At 39.5% G+C, this 23,769-nt stretch overlaps 3 protein-coding genes across 3 annotated transcripts; 1 reads left to right on the forward strand and 2 right to left on the reverse strand.

Moving 5' to 3' along the window:
• Window positions 1–4,958: 4,958 nt before the first annotated feature.
• On the forward strand, window positions 4,959–13,998 carry LOC105045985 (uncharacterized). The gene is made up of 8 exons (XM_010924445.4): window positions 4,959–5,703; window positions 5,796–6,075; window positions 7,257–7,338; window positions 7,996–8,053; window positions 11,576–11,664; window positions 11,779–11,874; window positions 11,952–12,022; window positions 13,549–13,998. The coding sequence occupies exons 1-8, from the start codon at window positions 5,244–5,246 to the stop codon at window positions 13,673–13,675; spliced, it is 1,263 nt and encodes a 420-aa protein (XP_010922747.1). The 5' UTR covers window positions 4,959–5,243; the 3' UTR covers window positions 13,676–13,998.
• A 1,137-nt stretch (window positions 13,999–15,135) lies between these two features.
• Window positions 15,136–20,028, reverse strand: LOC105045984 (vicilin-like seed storage protein At2g28490). Its single transcript, XM_010924444.3, has 6 exons — window positions 19,099–20,028; window positions 18,702–18,886; window positions 18,518–18,598; window positions 18,021–18,425; window positions 16,046–17,396; window positions 15,136–15,586 (listed from the first exon to the last, which is right to left on the reverse strand). The coding sequence occupies exons 1-5, from the start codon at window positions 19,436–19,438 to the stop codon at window positions 16,947–16,949; spliced, it is 1,461 nt and encodes a 486-aa protein (XP_010922746.1). The 5' UTR covers window positions 19,439–20,028; the 3' UTR covers window positions 15,136–15,586; window positions 16,046–16,946.
• Window positions 20,029–21,471: 1,443 nt separating this feature from the next.
• Window positions 21,472–23,620, reverse strand: LOC105045983 (taxane 13-alpha-hydroxylase). Its single transcript, XM_010924443.3, has 4 exons — window positions 23,217–23,620; window positions 22,359–22,927; window positions 21,884–22,077; window positions 21,472–21,798 (listed from the first exon to the last, which is right to left on the reverse strand). Exons 1-4 carry the CDS (start codon window positions 23,618–23,620, stop codon window positions 21,472–21,474), a joined length of 1,494 nt encoding a protein of 497 aa, XP_010922745.1.
• Window positions 23,621–23,769: the final 149 nt, after the last annotated feature.

Here is a 23,769-nt window from a genome sequence, read left to right on the forward strand (position 1 = left end):
CTTCTCCCACCATCTCTCACCCTCTAAATCGTCCTCTTGGAACCAAGCTCCTCCCGTTTCTCCTTCTCCATTTGGAGTGAGTCGAGCTTACCCTAGACTCTACCCGTCTTCTCCAAATCGAGACTTTTCCTCTCCAAAATCCTTATCCTTCCCCTAAAAATCCTTTATCTCTCCCCATATTTGCTCTCCTAAGTTCCTTGCTAGCTCTGCTTGTGCAAATAGCTCCGAAGATGAAGCTTCCACAAAGGAGGAAATCAGTTCGCGGGTTGGAAGAAAGTGTGTAGCGGAAGAGACAAACAACCGAGGCCACTTCTGCTTCAAATCCTGCTCCTGCATCTGCTCCAGCTACAACTCGATCTCCAATCAGCCCCAGTAAGGTACTCCTTTTCGATAGGAAGGTAGAGCCCGGCAAAAATATTGATTTCAGATTTTTTGAAAAGGAAAGGTTCTCTATCGGATCAAAAATTAAGGATCAAAATTGAGAATTCTACTGCTCCCTAAAAGAAAATACTTATGTGGATCTTGTTAGAAAATTTTATCTGAATTTGGGATACAGCAATGAAACAGTAAAATCCATAGTAAAGAGTATAGAAATTAGCCTTGATCCTATGCTTTTGAGAAAAATTCTTCATTTACCTTGTGAGGGATACACAAATATGGAACTCCCAGTTAAAGAGGAGGGAATAAATGTTATTCTAGGGAGGACCTTCACTGGAAGCCTAAACAAATTAAAGGCTAAGATTCTTTCCATTGAGATGAGGCTGCTACATCAAATGGTAACTAAGTTATTCTTCCCTAGAAGTGGTAGACACGATCTCCTCTCTGGTCGGGATATCTGCATTATGTATCATGTTATTACTCAAACCCCCTTGAACCTCCCGGCATTGATGATTGAGGCTATGAGAGAGACCTTGAATAGGTCCAAGGCACATTTGCCTTTTGGTATGGCTCTCACTTTAGTATTTAGGAGGTTTGGAGTTAGCTTTGAGGGGGAGGCAGTAGCTAGACTATCTCACTCCGACACTATCAACCGTCATACTCTGCACCGCATGGGATTTTCCAAGACTGATGGTGGTTGGACAAAAGGTGTGGAAGAGAGAGCTGAGGACAGAGCAGAGGAGGAAGGACCATCATCACCTCTCCGTGATCATAGGGCTGCATCTCCAGATATTCAGTTTGTTTCTGACCATGAGGCTGGGCCGTCAGAGTCTGTGAGGAGGCACACTTCAGTTCAGCAGCCAGACAGCAGAGCACATCCTTCAGAGATCAGATTGGCTGATGATCAGATAGAGATGATATCTCAGCGTGTAGCTTCCATACTATCACGTTAGTTGGGTATTTCAGCTTTTGCTCAGGGATCGACATCTCATGATGTATCTGATCAGACACTGATCCCCCACATCTCCACTGTATTTCAGATGATTTCTGATTAGTCAGTACGCATCGAGCAGCTTGAGGGTTGTGTAGTGAGGCTAACTGGCAGAGTATTTGACTTGTAGAGGCAAGTATCAGCTCTAGCCCATCCACAGCCACATGAGGACATCACTGAGGTCTCAGACCTATCTGCGGAGGCAGCCAGACTGCGAGGAGTCTTAGAGAGTGGTTTTGACTTTCTGAGGAGAGAGATCAGGGGCTCTAGTGAGCATGCTTCCACTCAGTTCACTGTACTGCTACAATCTGTTTCGAGAGCTTTGAACCTTCTGGACACCATCAGACTCTCTCTTGTAGCTCAGTCTTTTGCTTCTCAGCCTTTAGGATCTTCTCACCCGTCCACTCGTGCTGGCACCTCTATCTGTGGCAGAGACAGATGCGGTCGAGGTCGAGCTCGTGGACATGATCCTTCATCTCCTCACCCCATCTCTGATTCATCAGACTCCGATCCATCCAGCCATGATATCTACTAGATCTAGTGTAGTCTGTCTTTTCTTTAGTTTTTGTCTAGGATCTATCTTGTAGGCCATGTAATGCAATGTTGACTGATTGACTCTTAGATAGTTTCTATCCATGTCTTTTGTACTCTAAGTCAACACTTATGTATTGAAATATCTTTGTATTCACTCATCTTTTGGATATATATATACTTTAACTTTCAATGAATATCTCTGATCAAATGGAGTTACTTTTAAAGTCTGAAATACTTAAATAGCAATATATTTTCAATGACCAAATTGATATATCTTTTACGATTACTATATTGAGGGAGAGTAAAACAATAACCAATAAAGAAACTAGCAATAAAGAAAGAAGCTAAAAATGTAAAATTGATCTCATCAAAAGGAAGGAATAGAGAAAATATATTCAAAAAAAGGAGAGTAGAGAATCTCAATTGATGCTGTCAAAAAGGGGGAGTAGAGAATCAAGATTGAGATTGAGCAAAGCAATAAGAGCAATAAAGACTGCACATTAAGCACCAACGCAATAAAGAATTGAGCAAAGCAATAAGAGCAATAAAGATTGCACATTAAGCACTAATGCAATAAAGATTGCACATTAAGCACTAATTCAAAAATCGAGAAGAGGATTTTGATTAAGCAATAAGAGCATTAAAGAATGAACAACACATACGTCATATGCCAAAGAATCAAAATCAGTTTTTTCTTTCCAGGCAAATGCACTTATAAGCAAATTTCAGATTTACAGTAAATTTTAAATTTATTCCTTAAACTGCTTATGATGTATCTCGTTCCAATACTTGGCAATAATATCTAAGTGATGCATCTTCATAAATTTGAAATTAATGTTCAATGCTTTCTATATGCTTTTGCTCAAATATTTTGTCATCATCAAAAAGGGGAAGATTGTTGCTCCTTAAATTGATTTTGATGATTACAAAGTATTTGAGGGGATTACTAATGATTCTGATTTGGAAAAAGATTTATTGTATTTCAGGAGCAAAATCGTAATTTTATCAAGTTCTGATTCGGAAGTCTCAAGAGCAAGAACACAAGATTTATAATCTATTGGAGGCAATTTCAATATTTTTGGATGTGTATTTTGAAAGAAAATCATGTTTATAAATTTGAGTCAACCCCATGAGTCGACTCATGACAAAAGGGGCTGAACGGCACGTTATTTTTAGCTGGCACACCCAATTGAGTCGATCCCATGAGTCGACCCCTGTGCATGAGTCGACCTTATGAGTCGACCTCTGTTGCTGTGCAAGCCAAAAATACAGAACTGTCAATTTTTGTTCTGTGCCATATGAGCTGACCCCATGAGTCGACCCCTGTGACCCCATGAGTTGACTCATGAGCATGAGTCGACCCTATGAGTCGACCCCTGTGACGGGAAAGTTTCGCAACGATTAGTTTTTAACCCATTTCAATTGCATTTAATGCTCATTTAATGTGCTCTAACGGCTCTATTTCAGCCCAGATCACTCTCTATCATTATTTGAAGTTATATAAAGGAACTTAAAGGAGGGAATCAAAAACAAGAAAGAAAGAGAGAAAGATTTTGAAAAAGTTTCTTCAAGCATTCTTTTTAATCCTAAGCAAGAGGCCACTTAAAGTATTCAAGAAGCTTTCATTTCAAGTTCACCAACTCCTTAAGAGCTCATTCAAGTCTCCAACCACCTTGAGAAAATCAGAAAGAGCTTCCTTCAAATTGTGTAAAGTGTATTTAATGCCTTATTCACTCATTAAAGGAGCTTCTTTTGTATTTTTGTGCTGTTAACTGTAATACTCTTTTTGAGCTATTATTTTTGTTTTGGAAGGGTTACAAAACGTGGAAAGGTTGATCCGAACCTTGAATCGAATTGTGTTAGATTGGCTTGTACCCGAAAAATAAATGGACTAGCTTGGGATAGCTAGAGTCGAAGTTTCCGACCAGTGTATTCAGGTTGAATACAAGTTAGTGGATTGAAATTCTCAAGTAGGACCTTGGGAAGTGGATGTAGGTGCAAGGTTGGCACCGAACTACTATAAATCTTCTTGTTTGTGTTGTGCTTAATTGTTCTCCTTTTAAACTTCTTTATTTTCTTGCATTCTTGCATCTAACCATTATCCTTGCATTAATTACACTCTCCTTACTTATCTTGCTATTGTTAAGTATTCTTCATAAGTTGTAAGTTAAGTTTAAATTTTTTAGAAACCCAATTCACCTTCCTTTTTGAGTTGCATAGCTGGGCGACAATAATATATCATAAATATAATATATAATATTAATATAATATATCATAAATATAATATATAATATTAATTTAATATATTAACCGTATATTGATATATTAATTCTTTTCACTGGATTGAAGATATTTTTATCATTAAATTTTAATTCAAGATCATTATGATTTTGAATTCTATATATAAAAAATAGTTATTCTATTGTTGGGTTGGATGATAATTTGATGAGTTTGAATAATTTGAAATTATTATCATATAAAATTATATTAATATAATTAAATAGGATGATCTCATCATTTTTATCTATATTATTTTTAATTTTGAGATGATCATCAATATCAAATATTTTTATGGTACTCTGATTTTATTCAAATATTGCGTATAATATTTGGTTTGGTTTTTTACTTTGCGTCCCATATCGACCACCATGAAAAGTGTGATATTAAAACGATGGAGTATATTTATCAATCACATGCTCTCAGAAAATCGGGATTCATGAGCGGTCATGATTAAAATTCTTGTCGCGACGGACCAGTTAAGTTAGATAGGTGCCAAGGGCTGTTATTCACCACCCATACAGCTGCACTGCAAATAAAATTATCTGCGAACGTTTGATCTACCTACCGTCCATTACTCGAACACGAATCTATTTGCAACTCGGAAAAGTACGGGACAGCGACGTATCGTTACCTTTTCTGTTTTCTATGCGGATGAAATGGACAGTATATCTAATCGTATCAAGAGACGGACTAGATCGGCAGATACCTAATCAACGGCGATCATCGCCTTGTTGTCCGGACGGAGTACGGACAAAAAGCCAAGCCGGCAAGACTCATGCGCCCCTCGCTGCGCGAATCTCGAAGCAGCTCCTCTTTGATGGAGGCGCCCTAGAATTCCCCCCCCTTTCGATCCGCATAGTCCCCGTCCTCGATTGCATCCCGCGAACCCTAAGCCCCTCTCGGACGATTCGCCGAGAGGAAATCCACTTCGATTCGCCTCCATTCTTCGATCCTTCGACCAAACCCTCGTTCTCCATCTCGAGAGCTCTCTAAAGATGCTCGGTTTGTGGCTTTCTGATGGGCTTTGAGGCACCGTGGCGTAGGGTTTAAGGAGACGATCATGGCGTCGGAGGAGCTGGATTTGGTCCAGCCGCGGAGGGTGGAGAACGGGTTGGGTTCGCGCATGGTGTTCCAAGGCGACGCTTTTCCCTTCGCCCGCGGCGACGGAGACCATGCCGTCGCGCGGAAGTCGCGTGCCGTGGGCGCCCCCGCATCCGGGTTCGCCGTCGACGGCGAGAAGATGTTCTCTGGCGATCGAGACCCGCGATTCTTTTCGAACCAGAGTTGGGGCGCCGTGAGGGATGGGGGCTCGCCTAGTGGTGACGGATCGGATGGGGAAGAAGAGGACGAGGAGGATGATGGCGATGACGATGATGAGGATGTCGATGAGGGGGATGGCTTGGTGTCAGTGGACGAAGGCAATTACAAAGCTAACAACAATAGCAGCGGTAGTGTACAGAGTAGTTCGGAGAAGATTCACGACGACAGGGCAAATTCACAGGAGCGTCATTCATCTTTTGGTAAAAAAAAAAAAAAAAAAAGCCATCTTTTTACGTGTTTTTGTTTCTTTAATCTATAATTCTTAGTTGTTTTATGTTTATTGGTGTTTTAGGATTGAGTAGAGGAGTGGTGGTGAAGGATGGGAATGGAGGAAGAGGAAATTTTGGGGAGCAGCAATACCAGCAGGGTCGGATGGATGGTTACGAGAATGCTATTGCTGTCGTTGATCCTCACCCATACTCCACCCATGCAATACATGGGGGAGAGGGATCAAGTTTTGCACAGAAGGAGGTGGGAGGGGAGAATGGATGTGGGTTCAGTGGTAGAAGGGAAGTTGGGTTAACAGCTGGTTACTGGGAGTCTTTGAGGGCACACCTCTCAGATCCAATAACGTGAGTTTGTGATCTGTCTTTATAATTCTAAGAGCTCTGTGGTTGTTTGTGTACTCTAGAAACTCCATGCTATTTATTAGGTAGTGTGTAAAGGTGGATTATGTATTTCCGTACTCAAATTGACTTGAAGCATCCTTTGCATTTCGATGAGACTGTGTGTTTGTTTGTTGTTCTGAGTTTGCTGGTAATTGGAATTCATTACAATTTTTATGACGAATGTCAAAACCTAATTCAATGAACTTTGCTTGATCTTCTTGGAGCCAGCTGGTGGATTCTTTCCCTCTGTTTTCTGTCAAGGGTGTAAACTTGTTTGAATGCCACTACTTGGCTATTAAGCTGATTAGGCAACTTTTACTTGGGAAAACTTGGATAGGGTACATATCCCTTTTGAAGGCCAAAGAACTGGCTTTGTATGAATGAAGAAGTAACTACTAAGGCAGTGGAGCTGTGCCTGACCTTCGCTGCAACTGTTCTGCTTGGTTGTTTGGCCATCATTAGCCCTAGTATGTGTAGAGATTTTGTATAGCTTATTATTAAAAAAAAAAAAAGATAGACCAAAGACCCATGTATTTCATTACTTTAACCTGCACTTATTTGAAATTATAGTTTATGATTACATATAATTAGGTCTTTTGCTGTGTCATGAAAATTCATATCCTCAGGATCATGTCCGAAATTTCTTGAGTAAACTTTTCCAAGTCCATCTTCTTCATCTCACATACCTCCATTTATTTTTAAGCTAAGTAGTTATTAGAACTCAAATTTTATGTTTTTTTTCTCAAATTTTGCTAAAAGCAATAGTCACAGTTCTAGAACTATTGATCTGCAAATGCAGCATACACTATCCATCCAGAAATGTTGATGGTCATTAGTACAATTATCGAGAAGTTATGATAATATTGGCAATTTGGCGTGAATAAATGTTGTGGGATAAATTATGCATTTTTGGAGACTATGTTGAGATGTATTAAGGGGGGGAAAAAAGAAAGTTATTGTTTTGTTGACTGCTAACTTTTGCATTAGTACAATTATCTAGAAGTTATGCTAATCTTTGCATGAATATTCAGTGTGGGATAAATTATGCATGTTTGGAGACTATCTTGAGATGTATTAATGGAAAAAAAGTGAAAGTCATTGGTTTGTTGACTGCTAACTTTTACATGTTTTTATTGCATGTTTAGAGGTGCTCTCATGGACGATGCAATAATATTATCATGCGGACATTCTTTTGGAAGTACTGGAATGCAGCATGTATATAGAATGGTGCGTTCTAGAAGAATTTATACTCTATATATTTTCTTTTTCCTAAGTTAACTATTCATTTAAGGTCATATAGAAGATTGTCATCAGTTTCCTGTGTTGTGGCAATAAATCAATTGCTTGTCTTTCAGTTGCTGTTTATAGTTGCAAGTGCTCAAGTCTGAGATTCAGCGGAAAAAGTTTTGCGGTTATATTTTCTGTCCTGAAATCTTTCTAGGGACCAATATCATCATTTTTAATGAAACTTACGATGTATATTTTTTTTTCAAGATGCAAGACCTTGTTAAAGTTTCTTCCAGGATTAGCTCCCAGAGTTCCAGTTTTAGACGCGAGCTCCAGTTTGAAATATTTTAATTGGCTTATTATACACCAGTAGGCGGCTTCTAGTGTGTACCAGTGAAAGAACATGGGTTGCTTTTGAGTAATAAAATTTGTGCTATAGAATTTGATAACATGCTTGTCATGCCCAAAAAGTGATGCCCTTAGTCTAATGAATCATGTATGCTGATGCTAATGAACATAAATATGTACAGAAGAAAATATTAGCTAATCGTACTCATAAATTAGCATTGATAACATTATATTGTTAAGTGAAAAGAATTTTAACACAGCTTGAACCATTAAAGGTTCTAACTAAGAAGTCTTGTCTTGTACATGCAGAAAGCTTGTTTCAAATGTGCTCAGCCAGTTTCAGAAGATTCCGTCCGACCAAACTTGGGTATGGCATCATTTGTTGCTTGTAGTTAGGAAGTAGAGACTGACAAAGACAGATGGGTGAAGGCTTGATAATTATGCTATATTGCTATTTTTTGCAGTGGTAGAAGCTTTCTGTCATTCCAATTTTTGCTTCATCATCGTGTTCCTCTGATTGTTGTTAGATTTACTGCTGTAGTTGCCATGCAGCAAGATTGAGCAGGATTTGTTGAGAACTCTATCTTCTGGATATTTGCATGGAAAACTATATGCTGGGCCTGGATGCTGTCTTTTTTGTCTATTGAAACACATCTTTGATATCCATGAATGGGTATCATTACAAGCATCACTTTTCCTTTGGAATGAGTCATCTCCATAGCAAATGATAAGCTAACGGTGATATGGCAAATGGCAGACCTGGAGGCTGCATAAAATATTTTGTTCATATGTCTGCGTAATAGCATTGTGCATTATTTCATTTGGGAACTTCAATAAGTGTTATATGTAATTGCTTTTCAATCAGATATATTATTTTCTTTACCTCTTGTTGTTAGTAAATCTACTAGTGAGAGGCAACTTATAGGCAGCATTGATTTATTTGTTGTAATAAAATCCAGATATATGAAGCGAAGCGTTTGGAGTAAGGTTTCATGGATATTTTTATGGTTTCTTTGTTGGACTTTGAATCATTTTTCATCTTATACCCATTTGCAACAAACTGAAGTGAAATTCACATTTTAGGCAGATTTAAGTTGCACTTATTTCATGCTATCTGATTTTTTTTTTTAAATTTTTTTTAATGCTTTCAAACTTGTTTCAAGTTGAATGGCTAGGTTTCTTGGTGTATCACCAAATGGTTTTTCTCTATCCTATTATTAATTTAGAGGAATCATGCACTGGCATCCCAAGCCATCCCAATTGGATCTAAATAAGAACCAGTAATTAACGAAGCCTCATAACTACTCATTGTGTATCATCGTTTACACTGTGCTCTATTTCTAGCTTTTCACCTCCAGTTCCCTCTGTTCTTTGGAGATATTGTAAACAGAGACATCTCCATTCTAGGAGTCAGAGCTCATCAGTCATCATCATCCAGTCAATATTGAAATCTATCAGTACTCCCCATCTGCTGCTCTAGTTTCTTCTTCAAATCAATTTTTTAGCTTGCTGTTTGTTCTAGTCGGGACTTTCTGAATTGGACAGTCTGCAATAGAACTTTCTTTATTGTGCAGAGCTCTCTTGCTCATCACTAACCTTGTGGTTTTCTGGCAAACAACTATGGAACCATGATGATGACAAATCATGGTCTTTCTGTCAAAAAAACTGGTGCTTTTGTCAAATAAAGACCACTTTCTTGATGGCCATAAAACTCAGAGGAAAAAGCATCATTGCTCATGTGACATCTAATGAGATGGACTTGGACGGAACAGATGCCTCTCAAGATAGGGAAAAAGAAAGGAACTTTCATCTGTAGTAAAAGGGAGAGATCTTTCCTCTTTTCCTTTGACTCATTCATTGCCTTCCATTTCACAGCCTTCCATTTGTAAAGGATTTATGAGAAGGTGTTGAACTTCTTTCCCATATCTTGTTATGAGGAAGGTGCTGAACTCTTCTCTCAACTTTATCTAGGATAGGATGTCATTTTGATTTTCGTTTTCCTCTAATCATTGTTTTACATATGAATGGAATATCTTTTTTTTGGGTGGGGGGTGGGTGGTAAAATATGGTTTAAGTTATCGGGTATGTGTAAGAGAAGGGAGGGAACAATGAAGAACAGAACAGATTATGTGGGAGCGGAAAATTGGATTCAGAGCATCAGTTTGGATGATGACTTGTGATGCATAGTTCTGGAATGTTATCAATTATCCATTCACATCAAGATCCAACTGGCCTCCACCAATTAGAAGGTGAGGCAAGTTGGAATAGGATTCCAGGGTGGGGCTCTTTAGTATCTTGTTAAACCAAATTCTATTGCTGCAAAGTACAGTGAGCCATCATTCGACATCAGTAATTATGATTACAATGTTTAAGATATCAATAAACAAAAACTTTAATTCTTTAAACATTTTCGATAATAAATATTTTTATCTGATATATGGATGAAAGAGTTCAAGCCTGATGAGATTTGTTCTGCATGAATTTCAATAGCATGGATCATGTTGAAGGATGCGGATTCTAGTTATATGACAAACCATGTTCTGTCCACCTGACGAACACATAAGAAAGCTCCAATACAATTGACAACCTAATTCTTAGATTAGATGATTTTCATTAATTTTTGACCACTTGGTCTGCTGTTCCTTTTCATGCACATAAACTTATATTTCCATGCAAATATGCAACATAATAAATGTAAACCTCCTTTGCCATTCGACAGTCTTTAAGACTGCATGGTCTCGTACTCATAAAATACCATTCTTTCTAGTGTTAACAATTTCCATGCACGTTTCAAAGACATTTTTAGTTCTTCAGGCATTTAAGTTTCCTTTTCTACCAGATAATGCTAATTTGAAAGATGATAAGCTTTTTCAGTGATTTCTATTTTCTACCATGATATTGTTTCTGCAGATCAAGAATACAACCTTCATTGTGTTTGTTTCTGCTGAAGTGGTGGAACTTAAACATAATAGACCAATTGCCCTGCTAAGTTGGATTGATAAGTTGCTGTGTAGTTGGAAAGAGAGTTCTTTTTTTTTTTTTCTAAACCCAAAAAAAAAAAACTTGGGAATCAGAGAGCTTTCATTTACATATTACAGTTAAAGTTCTCGAAGTGTTTGAGTAGATCAAAGTTATAGACATTGATGCATAACAATTGACTTCTGGATGTGGATATCTGCATTATAGTAAGTTCTCGAAGTGTTTGAGGACATCAAACTTATAGACATTGATGCATAACGATTGACTTCTGGAGGTGTATATCTGCATTATAGTAAGGGGTGGGTAGTGTTTGACCAGAGTGAATGTTCAAAGGCCTGAAGTTATGTGGATTGTGGATGGTTGTGGTTTACATATTCTCTCTACTGGTCTTGTTTGTATTGGGTCCTGGGCTCTGGTCCATGTTTATTGGTGCATAGCTAGTTTAATTCTACTTTTGAAATCTTTATGCTCCACTCCTTGAAATGTATAGAATTTTACATACCTTAATCTATTGGGATCAAATCCGTTGAATCTTTGGTGCTGTTTGGGAAGTCTTCATAAAAAATTAAAACTTCTATTCTACAAGGGTTCTTGTGTTACTGAATCATAATTACTTTCTTGCCAGCATCTTCATATAACTTTATTTAGCAACATGTACGTTGCGATAATCCCTAAACTGAGTGGAATGTAGGAAAAGGATTCATGTAGTAGACCCCAACTAATTAAGGCTTTGTTGAGTTAAGTTACATTGCAATAATCCTACGATGCTCTTTCCTGATTTGGCACAACTGGTGGCTCTTAATTTATTCCTGTATTTTTCTTTCTATATATACAGAATTTGGTGATGCTTATGATTTTTTGGTTCACCACTAATTTCATCTTATCTTACTTTCTTATTGCATTTCTTCAGCTCTTCGTTGTGCAATTCAGGCTTTCCGCAGGGAAGAAGAGTCACAGTCATCAAAAGCATCCAAAAGAAGAAGAGATAGGTTTGAACAAGTATGAATTTTCAATGGGTTGAACCATTGAACTTTTCAAAATTGGGATTTTTTTTCTTTTAATATTCAATGATGTTCTGGCATTCTGAAATCATCCACTTCCTCTCTCATGAAGGACAAATGTAGTTATGTCGATCCTTTTCCGGTAGATTTTTCTCGGGGTAAAGGTGTTCAATTTCCATTTTCAGTTTCTGATCGGGTTATAATCAAGGTAAGATAGCAACTTCTTAACCTTTTTTTTTTTTTAAATTCCATTGCACTAAATATTTTAAATACTGTCCACATCAGGGAAACAAGAGGACACCACAGCGGTTTGTTGGACGTGTGGCAGTTGTGACAACACAGTGCTTAAATGGATGGTCAGTTGTTTTTCCAGACATTTTGATTTATTTTGTTGTGAAGGACTGCTTATCATAATACTGTTGCACCACTTAAGATGCCCGGCATTTGCATCCATATATTGCAACTTTTACTCTTCTCTTTCACCATTTTGATGAGCATTCATCTCTCTCTCTCTCCCCCCCACCCCCCCCCTGTCACTCTCTTGCTCTCTCGCTTTATCTTTCTAGAATGACTTGATCTTTTTGAGAACCGATCCTGTCACTGCTTTTAAAGGGCGAGGGAATCAGTATGGTGAGGGAAGTTTAGTCTAGAAGGGTAAGGTCTCTTCATTGATACTATGAGTTTAAGACAATGTTTCGTTTGTGAAGCAATATGGATAAACTTAGCCTCGGTAAAACCTAAGGCAAATGTTTTTTTTTTTTTTTTTAATTTCTTTAAGATTGCACATACACACTTATATACATATGTACACATGAATGCGCATATGTACATGAACACATGCATTAATGCATGCATGATGATGATTTTGCTTAAAGTAGGTCTATGCATTAGGTGCATGACAAATGTGGACTGTTAAGATACGATATGGCATGGTTTACTGTTAGTTAGTTTGGCCATTTCACGGTCTAAAACTTCACTGAAAATGTGATGTCTCTATGAAAGATTTCTTTTATTCTCCACGAACCCACCACCGAGCACAAAGTGAAATGTGAACTAGATTGTTAATTCCTTGTTTCAGCTTCAAATGTGATAAAACAAGTCCATTCTGTGAGGGCTTTAGATATAACCAATTAAATTTTGTCTGGAAATGAATCTTCTTGAAACCAAAGTCAGAATGCAGCCAAGGTAGTTAAAACTGATGGAAGCAGCCAAATCTTGTTGCCTTCTTTTCAGATTGGTTGTCACTGAAATGACTCAAATTTGGCAGAATGTTCTGGAGCCTAGGTTGACTTCGCCATTTCAGGGTGACGGATTGAATACTAAGATTGTTGGTCACGTTGAGACTGACATAACAATAGATGCATTGACCAAGGGAAAATATGGTGATTTCCCTTCTTTTGGTATCCTGATGCACTCCATTTCGTAACTTAAAATTAGAGCAATTTGGTTCTATTCATTCCAATTCACTATGCATTATGTATCAATTAACAATATAGATTCATTGCATGGTACTTAAACATAATATAAAACACCTTGTACATAATCACCAATTATCCCATCGAATGACATGTTAAACTTGAAGTGTGGCCTCAACAACTTTAAATTGTTTTCAAATTCAAAGAGCAAGAAGCTAAATTTGTTTATTAGTTTATTGAGCAATATCTGGATAAATTTTCAGTAACTATTGGTAGTATTACAATTTCAGTTACTCTATGCTTGGTGTCAGTCTGATAGGTTGTACTTAGTTTTCCGTATTGCACCAATAGCATCTATTGACACCATAACTGCATACAAGGTTGTGTTGTGGAAAGCATTTTACATGGAAGTAGCAATATATGTAGTATTGTGGAACTGATGCCATCCTCATTTCCATCCTAAACAGGTATGTAGTGAAGACGTTGGACAACGCGGAGAGTGTCAAATTGCAGTATCGTTCTTTGACAAAGGTTATGGATGATCAAGTGTCAAATATGATCTCAAATAAAGCTCATGCGCCAAATTGGCTCTAATGCCATGATGTACAGATGGAGTCATGCAAAATGTTGAACTGTTGCTGAGAAATCTGAAAGCCCTATTTGTTTTGTTAGTGAGACACAATTAACCATACAGCATTCTGTACAACCAAACAAGTGACCTTGATAAGTTGCTGTCCTGTCTTATTGGCAAGTGCTCTATGGTCGGGGTCTGAAAAGTAGGGTCATATATAAAGATGTACTCTTTTGTACCCGAATAGTTAAAGCAAGTCTGGTATCATTTGGCCGTTTGGCCAAACTATTTTGTATCCAACTGATTTGACAGAAACAATAGAGTGTTGATTTTCAGATTGGCCAAAGACATGGTGTTGAATTTTGTCATGTATTGGAATTTGCAAACTGGCTTTGCAGGATAGGGTGTTTGCAAACTGGTTTCGCCCAAAATAAAGTGTCTTATTGGCTGTTTGGGCAGGTGAGAACTATTTTAACGTAGCAAATTGGCTCTTCATACTCATGCAGATGGATGACACGTGAATATGAGTTTTCAAAACTTTATTGGAACATAAAATGCTGATATTACCGTTTCATAGTGCATGTTATGATTTTCCTGTGGTGGAGATATTATGAAACATTTTTCCTTTTTAGGGGCTGTTTGTTTTTTTAATTTGGATTCAGTAATGTGTCTCTAATGATATTTATTTTTGGTATTGTTTTTCTTATATGGTGTAGAAACAGAGTCTTGTCATTGTCCCTCTGGGATTCTCAGGCAGAAAAAAATAGTATTCCTGATATAACTTGCAGTTCTAAAGGGGTCCCATGCGCAGGTTGGATTTCTTATGATTGGAAATTCCATTTGAAGTTGGAGATTAGCAAGAGAAATATTAGTTTCTGGCAAACATTTCATTGCATCTCTTAAACCAGCATGGTTCACAGACCTTTTTCTGATTTCAACCAAATCAAGTTTTGCATTCTAATAAACATTAATGCATACGTTTGCAACCCCCAATAAATAAATAAGTAAAGCATACTTATGAATTATGTGCATAAGATGAATCATGCCATAGTCCAAAGCTTGGATGCACATATATTGATCCAGTATGCAACTCTCATACTGGCTTAATAAATCCATGAAACATTATGTTCCGATCCCTGAAATGGCATCATCGAAACAGAGCTAATTCCATTACTATGGATTTATCTGGATGTCTGGATCTTGTGTAGGTGGAGGTAGATAAAAGGCTGTTTCCAAGCAGCTGCAGATGTTTTGTTTGCTTTCTTCTGAAGACAGTAATCCATCAAATTTATCAAGTAAACGAATCAATACTAAAGGAAAAAGACAACAGCGAGGTGCAAAAATTAAAAGAACAAACAGAGGAGGTTAGATGGGCTTTGGAGTTGGTGGGGGATATGGGAGTGGACAACAGGAACAAAATTATTGCCAAGAGATCCAACTTAACAATGTTCTTAGAAGTTAGAGTCCTAATTAGCCATCCATTTACTTCATACGTGTAATGCACGCGCATCAAGATCCGGTTGAAGAAGCATGGTACAAATATCATGCTCGACTGCGAGCCATAAAATGATCTAATTGGATTAATTAAAAGCAAAAAATTCTTCTTTATAACCGACAAGACTTGACCAGCCTATCCAGCTCCTCCTCGCTCACCTAGAACGCTGTTTCAAGAGCAATGAGTTCGCCACCACGAGGAGCTGCGGCCGGTTCTTCCTCGCCGACGTTGTGAAGCCGGCGAACTCCAGCGTGATCCAAGGGATGCCACCTGGCAGAAGGGGAAGTTGCGCTGAATCCAGAAGACATCCCCCTCCGTCACCTCGGCATTCATGGTTGCTGAGCCGTCCGGAAACGCAACCTGGACAGTACCCCGAGCCACGCAGGATGACACCGTACTCCGTCGCTGTTGGGTTAACATGCGGTGATAGCATTGATCTCTGCATGGAAGTTACATGCATACTCATTTAGTCAGTTTAGTATAGCTTAAAAAAACTAGCGTGACATGGAGATGTTAAGAAAATGGAAAAGTAGTTTTGATCTATATAAAAGCCTATATTAACTATATATATGATTATATAACTTTGCTCTCAATCCTTTCATAATCACAGAGCCTTCTCTCAGATGTCAAACTTCTATCTTATACAATATATATATATATATATATATATATATATATATATATCCAATCAACATTAATCTGATCATCACATCTAGGGATAAATTACTGAGCTCTGTGAGGTTGACGAGATAAATCCTGATGCCGGACTGTATATGAAAACAGACTTCAAACAGAGCTCAGAGATTCAATGGATCAAGTAAATCAGGTTTCGGTTTCAAAAATAAGGTTGCCGGTTATCAGAAGCAGAGCTTCAGACTGGGGGGAGAGTTGGGATCACCTTAATTTTCAGAACCATTAGAGAGCTAAAGTCAGGCCGACGATGGCTTCCCTTCAGACTGAAAAGGAGAGCTTAAATTAGCATACAACTGATGTATTGAACAGTTACACTGATGTATTGAACAGTTACAGTTCTTTGAAACTAAACAATATAAATATTAATAAATTATGAAGGTTCACCCTTCTTTTCATCAAAAAAAAAGATAAATCCTGATGCCGGACTGTCGCAGAGGGGAATAAAGGAATAGTCATGCTTGTCAATGGCAATGCTATATGTGTACCACAGAGGATCCTGGGTCAGCTTACTTGGTTGCAGCTCTGAATAAAATTTCAAGTTCCACCATTGCACATATATATTCTGATGAAATAAACAAACAGCCACAGATGAATGCTTAAAAGATATCATGATATTATTTACAGAGAGTAATTCCACTCCAACCAACCCTAATAAAGGTTCGGAAACAATTAATGGTTGGTCTTCTTTCACAGCATCGATCGTTGGATTGTACCGTATATTGATGTCAAATTACTCTAAACTTTTTCATTCATCTATTTGTACAAATTTCAAAGTAACTATTGTGATCCAACAGTTGATTCGTGTGAAGGTGAATCCTCACACACACACACACACACAGAGACACACACAGAGAGAGTTATGGTGCTGGTCTTTGCCAACATTTTTCTCAAAAAATTGCAGCTGGCACAAGCAGTAGAGATGGCACCTCACTTTAGACTAGAAAAAGATGGAACATCATTTTTAGATAATTTATGGAATTCAAAAAGCTTTGTCAAAATAACAAAACCTGTCAACAACGCCCTAACGATAAAAGTAGAAAACTAAAACCAATAACAAACGAAAGAAAACAGAAATCCCAAAAGAGAGCTAAGCGTAGCAATTAAGCTCATGCAAAGAGCCCCCTCTTCATCACCAACACCTCCTCCCCCTTCCACTTCTTCCCACTTTCCTCCATTTCTCGATGAGGCGAAGTCGGAAGTATGACCGCCTCCCGCTGCGCTTTGACGAGCCTCTCCAGCTGCTCCTCGCTCACCCCGAATGCCGCCGCAAGCTCCGGACCCCTCATGCCATGCAGCAGTGAGCTCTTCCCGACGAGGAATTGCGGCCTATTCTTTCTCGCTGATGTGGTGAAGCCAAAGAACTCAAGCGGTGCTCCGTCGGATGCAATCTGGCAGAAGGGGAAATAACGAGGGATCCAGAAGACATCCCCTTCTGACACCTTAGCATTCATGGCAGCTGTACCGTTGGGAAACACAACTTGAATAGTCCCTGATCCACGGAGTATGATGCCATACTCTGTTGCAGTTGGGTTCACATGCGGTGATAGCATCGCTCCCTGCATAAAAGTGTCATGCTCGATTGGTCATATACTTTGGTTGTTGTAGAACAAAGTAACGTGACATGAAGAATTTGTTGAGATAAACACAATGGAATATGTGATGATCCATATTTCCGATGTAACGTTTATATACAGTCTCTATTTAGTTAAAAAGAAAAAAAAGACCATATCAATTATATTTACATTAATGTTGTAAACAAAGTTTAGTCAATCTTTTCATGAAGCCTTCTCGACTTTGAGACACGCTCGATTGTAATCCAATTTTCACAAAGGTTTGTGTGATGCTTGTTTATAATTTGTGTTCAGTTAAAAAAAAAAATACCATATAAATTTTATTTATATTGTTGCAAAAAAAAAAAAAAAAAAAACAGTTTAGTCAATCTTTTCATGAAGCTTTCTCGACTTTGAGACATGCTCAATTGTAATCCTATTTTCACAAAGCCTCGTCTGATGCTGGAACATAAATAGAACTAGTGCGATAGTAGAAGATATTTAAAACTACTATACATTGTGCAATCAAAAATATTGTACATTGTGCAGTGTATATCTGCATTAATCAACTTTAATCTTATTATCAAATCTAAGAATAATGATGACAACATCTTAACAGGAATTACTGACCGCTTTGAGGTTGACGAGATAGACCCCAAGGTTGGAGTGTCTTAAAGCGGAATAGTCATGCTTATCAATGGCAATGCTGTACCCATAGTCGTTCCGGTAGCTCGGCTTTGTGTCATAGAGGTTGTATGATGCTGGTGAGTGGACCAACCTGTGCCTTCTCTGCACCCTGCAGTCGCCCTTTCCAAGCAGAGATTTGAGAAGGCATCGCCATGTCCATAAATCATCTTCCTCTTGTTCAGCTTCATCATCGTCATCGGAATCCATTTCTTTCTCTTGGACCATTCTCTCTTTCAGTTGCATTATGGAAGACAAATAGTCAGGTTGGTCAGCCGCCTCACCACTAAGGCGAATGATAGGACCACCCCTCTGCCTGTTCAAGACCATTTCTAGTTGATCAGAGCTGACCTGTGGGAATCCATGACTCCAAAAGAATAAGTATTTTGTTATGTGTCATGAATTGTAGCGGATCATAAGAGAATCGGATATAATTTGCTCACATTGAAAGCAGCTGAAAGCGTGCTGGCATCAAACCCAGAAAGCACCGATCTTGGGTGCACTCCTCCACCAATGTAGAACGACTGCCAATTGACAGAACGAAGGATGTTAATCCAACGTTTTTAACTCAACTGAAGAACTTCCTGTAGTGAAATCAAGGAGGAAGGACAACTCCATGACACAAACCTGCGGGTAAGCGCCATAATCCATGCTCTCCCAATTGTCGATGCTACAAATGATGTGCAATCTCTCGCTTTTGCCGGAATTAACGATGTAGAAGGACGACCCGGCCGGAATTGCATCAATGTAGCCCGATCTAAGCCGCTTCTCCACCAACTTATTCTTATAGATATATCCAACTTTTGCCTCCCCTTTACCACCACATACAAAGTCAGCATAAATGAGTTGATGGCATATATATGCGGCAATGATAATGTTATGAAGTACTAGACTGTGTCATGTTACAACCAAAATATGAATCAACGAAACATCTTCATGCACGAAGACATGCATGCATGCAAAAGGCCATCTTATTGTGATGTCTAAAAGAGATGAAGAGAGAGAGAGGGAGGGAGGGGTTTACCTCTGCGTACAAAGAGAATGAGGCTGGCATCAATATATTGGGGGATGTAGAGAGTGTTAGGCTCCATGGTGATGAAGCCAATATGCATGGGGCTGTGGTTGCCCCTATAACGGTAACCCATCACCAGCCGCACCTTTCCAGCATCAGTCTTCAACACCTCCTTGGACCTCCTCAGTATGAAGAGGCCCCTGTCTTCTGGGGATCTGTGCGCCTTTTCTTCCACCCTTTTCTCTCTTCCTTCCATTCCTCTCCCTGCCATCACGACCATCAGACACCAGGAGGAGAGCAGCAACAGTGCAAGGATCGCTGATGCCGTCCGATCTCCCATGGCACTCACCATCTTAATTGACTCTCTCTTTTCTCCTTTCTCCTTTCTTCTTTGCTCTCTGCTTAATTAGCACAGTAGTGCTAGTGAGGTGAGGCTGGTTGACCCGAGAGGTGGGCTTAAGAAGGGCGTGAGGGAGAGTGAGGTTTTGACACGTATCCTGCATGCGTGAAAGATTTGGGGCTTACGTGGGGTTCAGGGGCTTGACCAACTCCGCAAGGAGGTTGCGAAGAGATCTCATTCTGTTTATATACCGAGGTGACTGTTGACCATTCTACGTGGGGAAGTTTTACCGAGTTAGAGTGCGCTGGCCTCCCATATCGGGCCTCCTATGCGACACTGGTTACCGTACAAATCCTTTACAACTCAAATTTGCGAACAAATGCTCGTTATTGACAAAATGACACCTATATCTGTATCTCCTAGCATCTTCCTCGCGCCAGAAGAAGTCCCAACAGAATAAGCAACGCACCTAAAATGCTGGGACGAGGCAGCCACACGTGAGGAAGCGAAAATCCTCTTATTAACATTACATCAAACATGTGACAGACACATCATCCTGCTGCCCCCAAGCAAGCTAACAGGACAAGCAACACGAATAGCAAGGGTTAGACCTACCAAGGCACACGATCGAAACACCAAACCAAACACGAAGCGTGCGTCCGAAGCGAACCCACACGCACGATGGGGACAGGCGCGGTATGCAGCGAAAGTAGAAGGGTCCATAGGATCGGCCAATGGTGGTAAAGGGAAGTGGGCGGAGGCTTTCATGGGACCCATGTCACTCCGCTCACCTCCTCCTATCTCGAGCTACTTGTTTGAGAACTAGTTCGGCAGTTATCCATAAAGCGGCAGAGATCATTCGTACACCGCCATGTATACGCACACTCGCACATGATTTGATGAGACGACGTATTTTTCTTTCATCATCCAAATGGAGTTCGGAGAGGTCTTCTCCTAAGGCACGAGACCGCTCTCTCCTCCTCTCCCTCCGCGTCGTCTCCTCGCCGCCTGCCGGAATTCCTCTCACTCCCCGATCTCGGCGCTTCATCCGCCGGATATACCTCTCGTTTTTTCTCCGCCTGCCATGGCTTCTTGTCTTCTAAGCCTCTTTCAAACCAGAAGATCGAGGAGTCTCAGCTTGCTACTAAGAAGGAGGAGGATAATGAGGAGGTGGTTCTTCCTATCTTCTTCGAAACAGTTTGTTCCTTTTTGTTGTCCGATTTTTTAGTAACAAGGGGGGATTTCAGAGATTTGGGATGGGGTCAAAGCGTTGTATGAATGCTGGGTGTCGGCGATGGAGCCGGTCGGCGAGGGGGAGTGAAGGGATGGGGGTTGAAATCGGGTGGATTCACCAATCTCTGCGACAACTTTGAGTATGTATGTGTGTATGTATATTTATATATCTTTTTCTTGGATCCTTTGTGTTTAATTTGTGCGCCTTGCTTGATTGTAATACTTTCTCTTTGTTTGTGTGATTATAGGCTTCGTCCTGATGCTGTGAAGGTGTTCCTTTTGGCAGTGGAATTCGGTTATTATCGGTTTTTGCTCTGTTTTTAAGGAGATCATGGATTTGGTTTCTAATTTGTATGAGTTCTTGCTTCTGTGATTCTCCTGCTTCTGAACTTAACTCTTATTTTGAGGTTCTTCATTTTTTCCTTTACTTAAAAGAAGTTGGTATTTTTTGTGTAGGCAGAGAGTCCCTTTTTTTCTTTCTGCATGCATTTGTTGGTTAAGGGAGCAGAAGAGGATCTCTTGAAGTTGGAAAGTGGGATCATTCACCATACCTCAGGGGATTGCACTGGTAGGCATAATGTTCCTCATCTCTTTCTTTTCTATTTCCTTTATCGACATAGCTTCAGTTATCAAAATGATTTCCATGATTTTGTCTCACCAAGCTTGGGTCTGTTTAATATAATGTACCAGTGAAACATTAAACTGAGGTATGCCTACTTCATTTCAATACATATACTAGTATAACTGAATGCACCCAAAGGAGCAACCATCATTACAGCACCCAGTTGAAGAGCCCAACATGAAACAGAGTGTTAAACAAGTCGCTCAAAATCTGAAAGCTTTCTTCGTTTGAGCTTGATTGGGAGACCCTTGGATGGATAAGGCAGGGGTCGGCGTGTAATCGTCTCATCAGGAAACAGCTGAGACCACTCAAACTTTGTGACTAAATGATGCATTACGGTAAGGACTTCAACTCTCGCAAATTCGTTGCCTATACACATCCTGTATCCTGCTCCAAATGGGATGTAAGCAAATGGTGGAACTGGTTTTGAGGGACTTTCAAAACGGGAGGGATCAAAATTAGTAGGATCCTCAAAGATATCTTTGTCCATATGGGTTCCACTGGTTTCCCAAAGCAGCTGCAGAATATAACATCAAAAGCTCCATTAGTTGGATGGTAAGCTTGTTATATATTTTGATCAGATAAGGAAAATGATGTGATACCTGCCATCCTTGAGGGATGTCATAGCCTCCAAAATGGAGGTCTTTTACAGCTTTTCTCAAGCTACCGGACACTGGAGGGATGATTCTCATCAGTTCTTGTGCAACTCTCCATGTGTATTTCATTCTTTGTACTTCATTCCATGTAAGCTTCCCTTGCACATCATCCTGTCTGTCTCTTAAGATCGCCATTTGCTCTAGTGAAGAAGAAAAATAGTATTATTTAATATGTGAGGGTTTGTCTTTTTAAGACATACTGGAATAAGAAATTGAGTCATGATATTTTGTTTCGAGATGATTAGGCTTAACGTCCAAAAGGATTGATCAGACAACCAACTGATAGTTAATTCGATGCCATGGAATTACCTGCAAAGCTCATATTTCTTTTTTTCTTAACAAAAATGAACACAATTAGCCGAACAATATACTAAATCTACAGAATGAGAGATCCATGTGGCAGCAGAGAACATTCTATTACCTTCCGAGACCTTGCTATAAATCTCAGGATCTCTAGCCAATTTCCAGACCATCAAACTCAATAGAATCGCCGTTGTATCATGACTAGCTATTATCAATGCAACAAAATTATCTGTTACCGCCTCCTCAGTAAGTGGTTCATTATTCTCATCTTTCAGTGAGAGTATGGAAGAAATTATGTCATCTTTGGCCTTCAAAATACCCTCAGTGAGTAGCTCCTTTCGACTTTGCAAGATGGGCAATGCTCGCCGGTCGATTCGAGATCTTGCACGCAATGCACGCCAGTACGCTGTTCCTGGGAGATTAATAGGAATGGTAAATAAGCCTGCCAAGACTTGGACGAAGTCCTCGAACAAGGCTTCATTTGTGGGCTCGTGGTGCAATCCAAATAGTAGGCTGCAAGTTATGTTAAACGTGAGCTTCTTCATCAAAGGCACTGCCAGAATGGTGTCTTTCCCTTCTGTTTTGGTGAGCAGTTGGTGTTTAACTAAAGCACCCATATGTCCAATATAGTCTTGAAGGCTTTCTGGTTTTAGGAAGTTCATCAGCGCACCCTTGACTAGCCTATACCTGTACAAAGATTTTGTCAGTGGTAGATAGCTTAATTTGAAATTTAATTGTTATATATTGAAAGTAATGATCTCTCTTATTTTTTCAGCTGATAACATGCTTAAATTTTTCATTGCATTCTATTTGCCAGTTTTCCTTATACTTCATAGCTTTCTTCTCTTGTTTTGCTAGTCTTTGCAAACCAGTTGAATACACACAACTAGTCCCCTAGCTAAAAAAACAAAAACACAAGCACATACATGGAGAATGAATCCCATGATCATGTTTAAGACTATTATTTTTATGTTACCTTGTGCCAGTGAGCTCAAACAAATTGTGCCTTCCGGTGAGCCTTACGATCGTCGGCGGCTGTTTCATGCTGACAGCCTCGTCGTTGGCGGTGAACACAAACTTGTTGCCGGTCCGACCGGTGATAACTACAGTGGGGCAGCCCATGATGGATGTCTTAAAGACAGGGCCATACTTGGCTGCCCTCTTCCTTATCCATTCATCTCCTTTGTCCTCCCTCTGAGCCTTGACAAAGCTAAATGTCTCCCCAAAGAACGGCAGTCCAAGTGATCCCGGGGGGATTTTCTTGCCGGTGAGGTCCTTTTGGTGGTGAAAACCAAAGTAGAAGAAGAATGAAGCTAAAGTGATAATAGTTAGGATAAACAAAGGTGGTCCGAGGTTGGAGAGTTCATAAAGTGATAACATGGTTGGAATGGTAACAGAAAGATTGCAGTCTGCAGATGTCTTGGTGGTGTAATCTCATGCCTAATGGTGGTCATATATATAAAGCCTTCAAGAAGAGAAATACACCAAAATTTGATGAATCTTGACATTTTTTTTAATCCTTTAGTTTG

Source organism: Elaeis guineensis, chromosome 5 (assembly GCF_000442705.2).
Source record: "Elaeis guineensis isolate ETL-2024a chromosome 5, EG11, whole genome shotgun sequence".
NCBI classification, from domain to species: Eukaryota; Viridiplantae; Streptophyta; class Magnoliopsida; order Arecales; family Arecaceae; genus Elaeis; species Elaeis guineensis.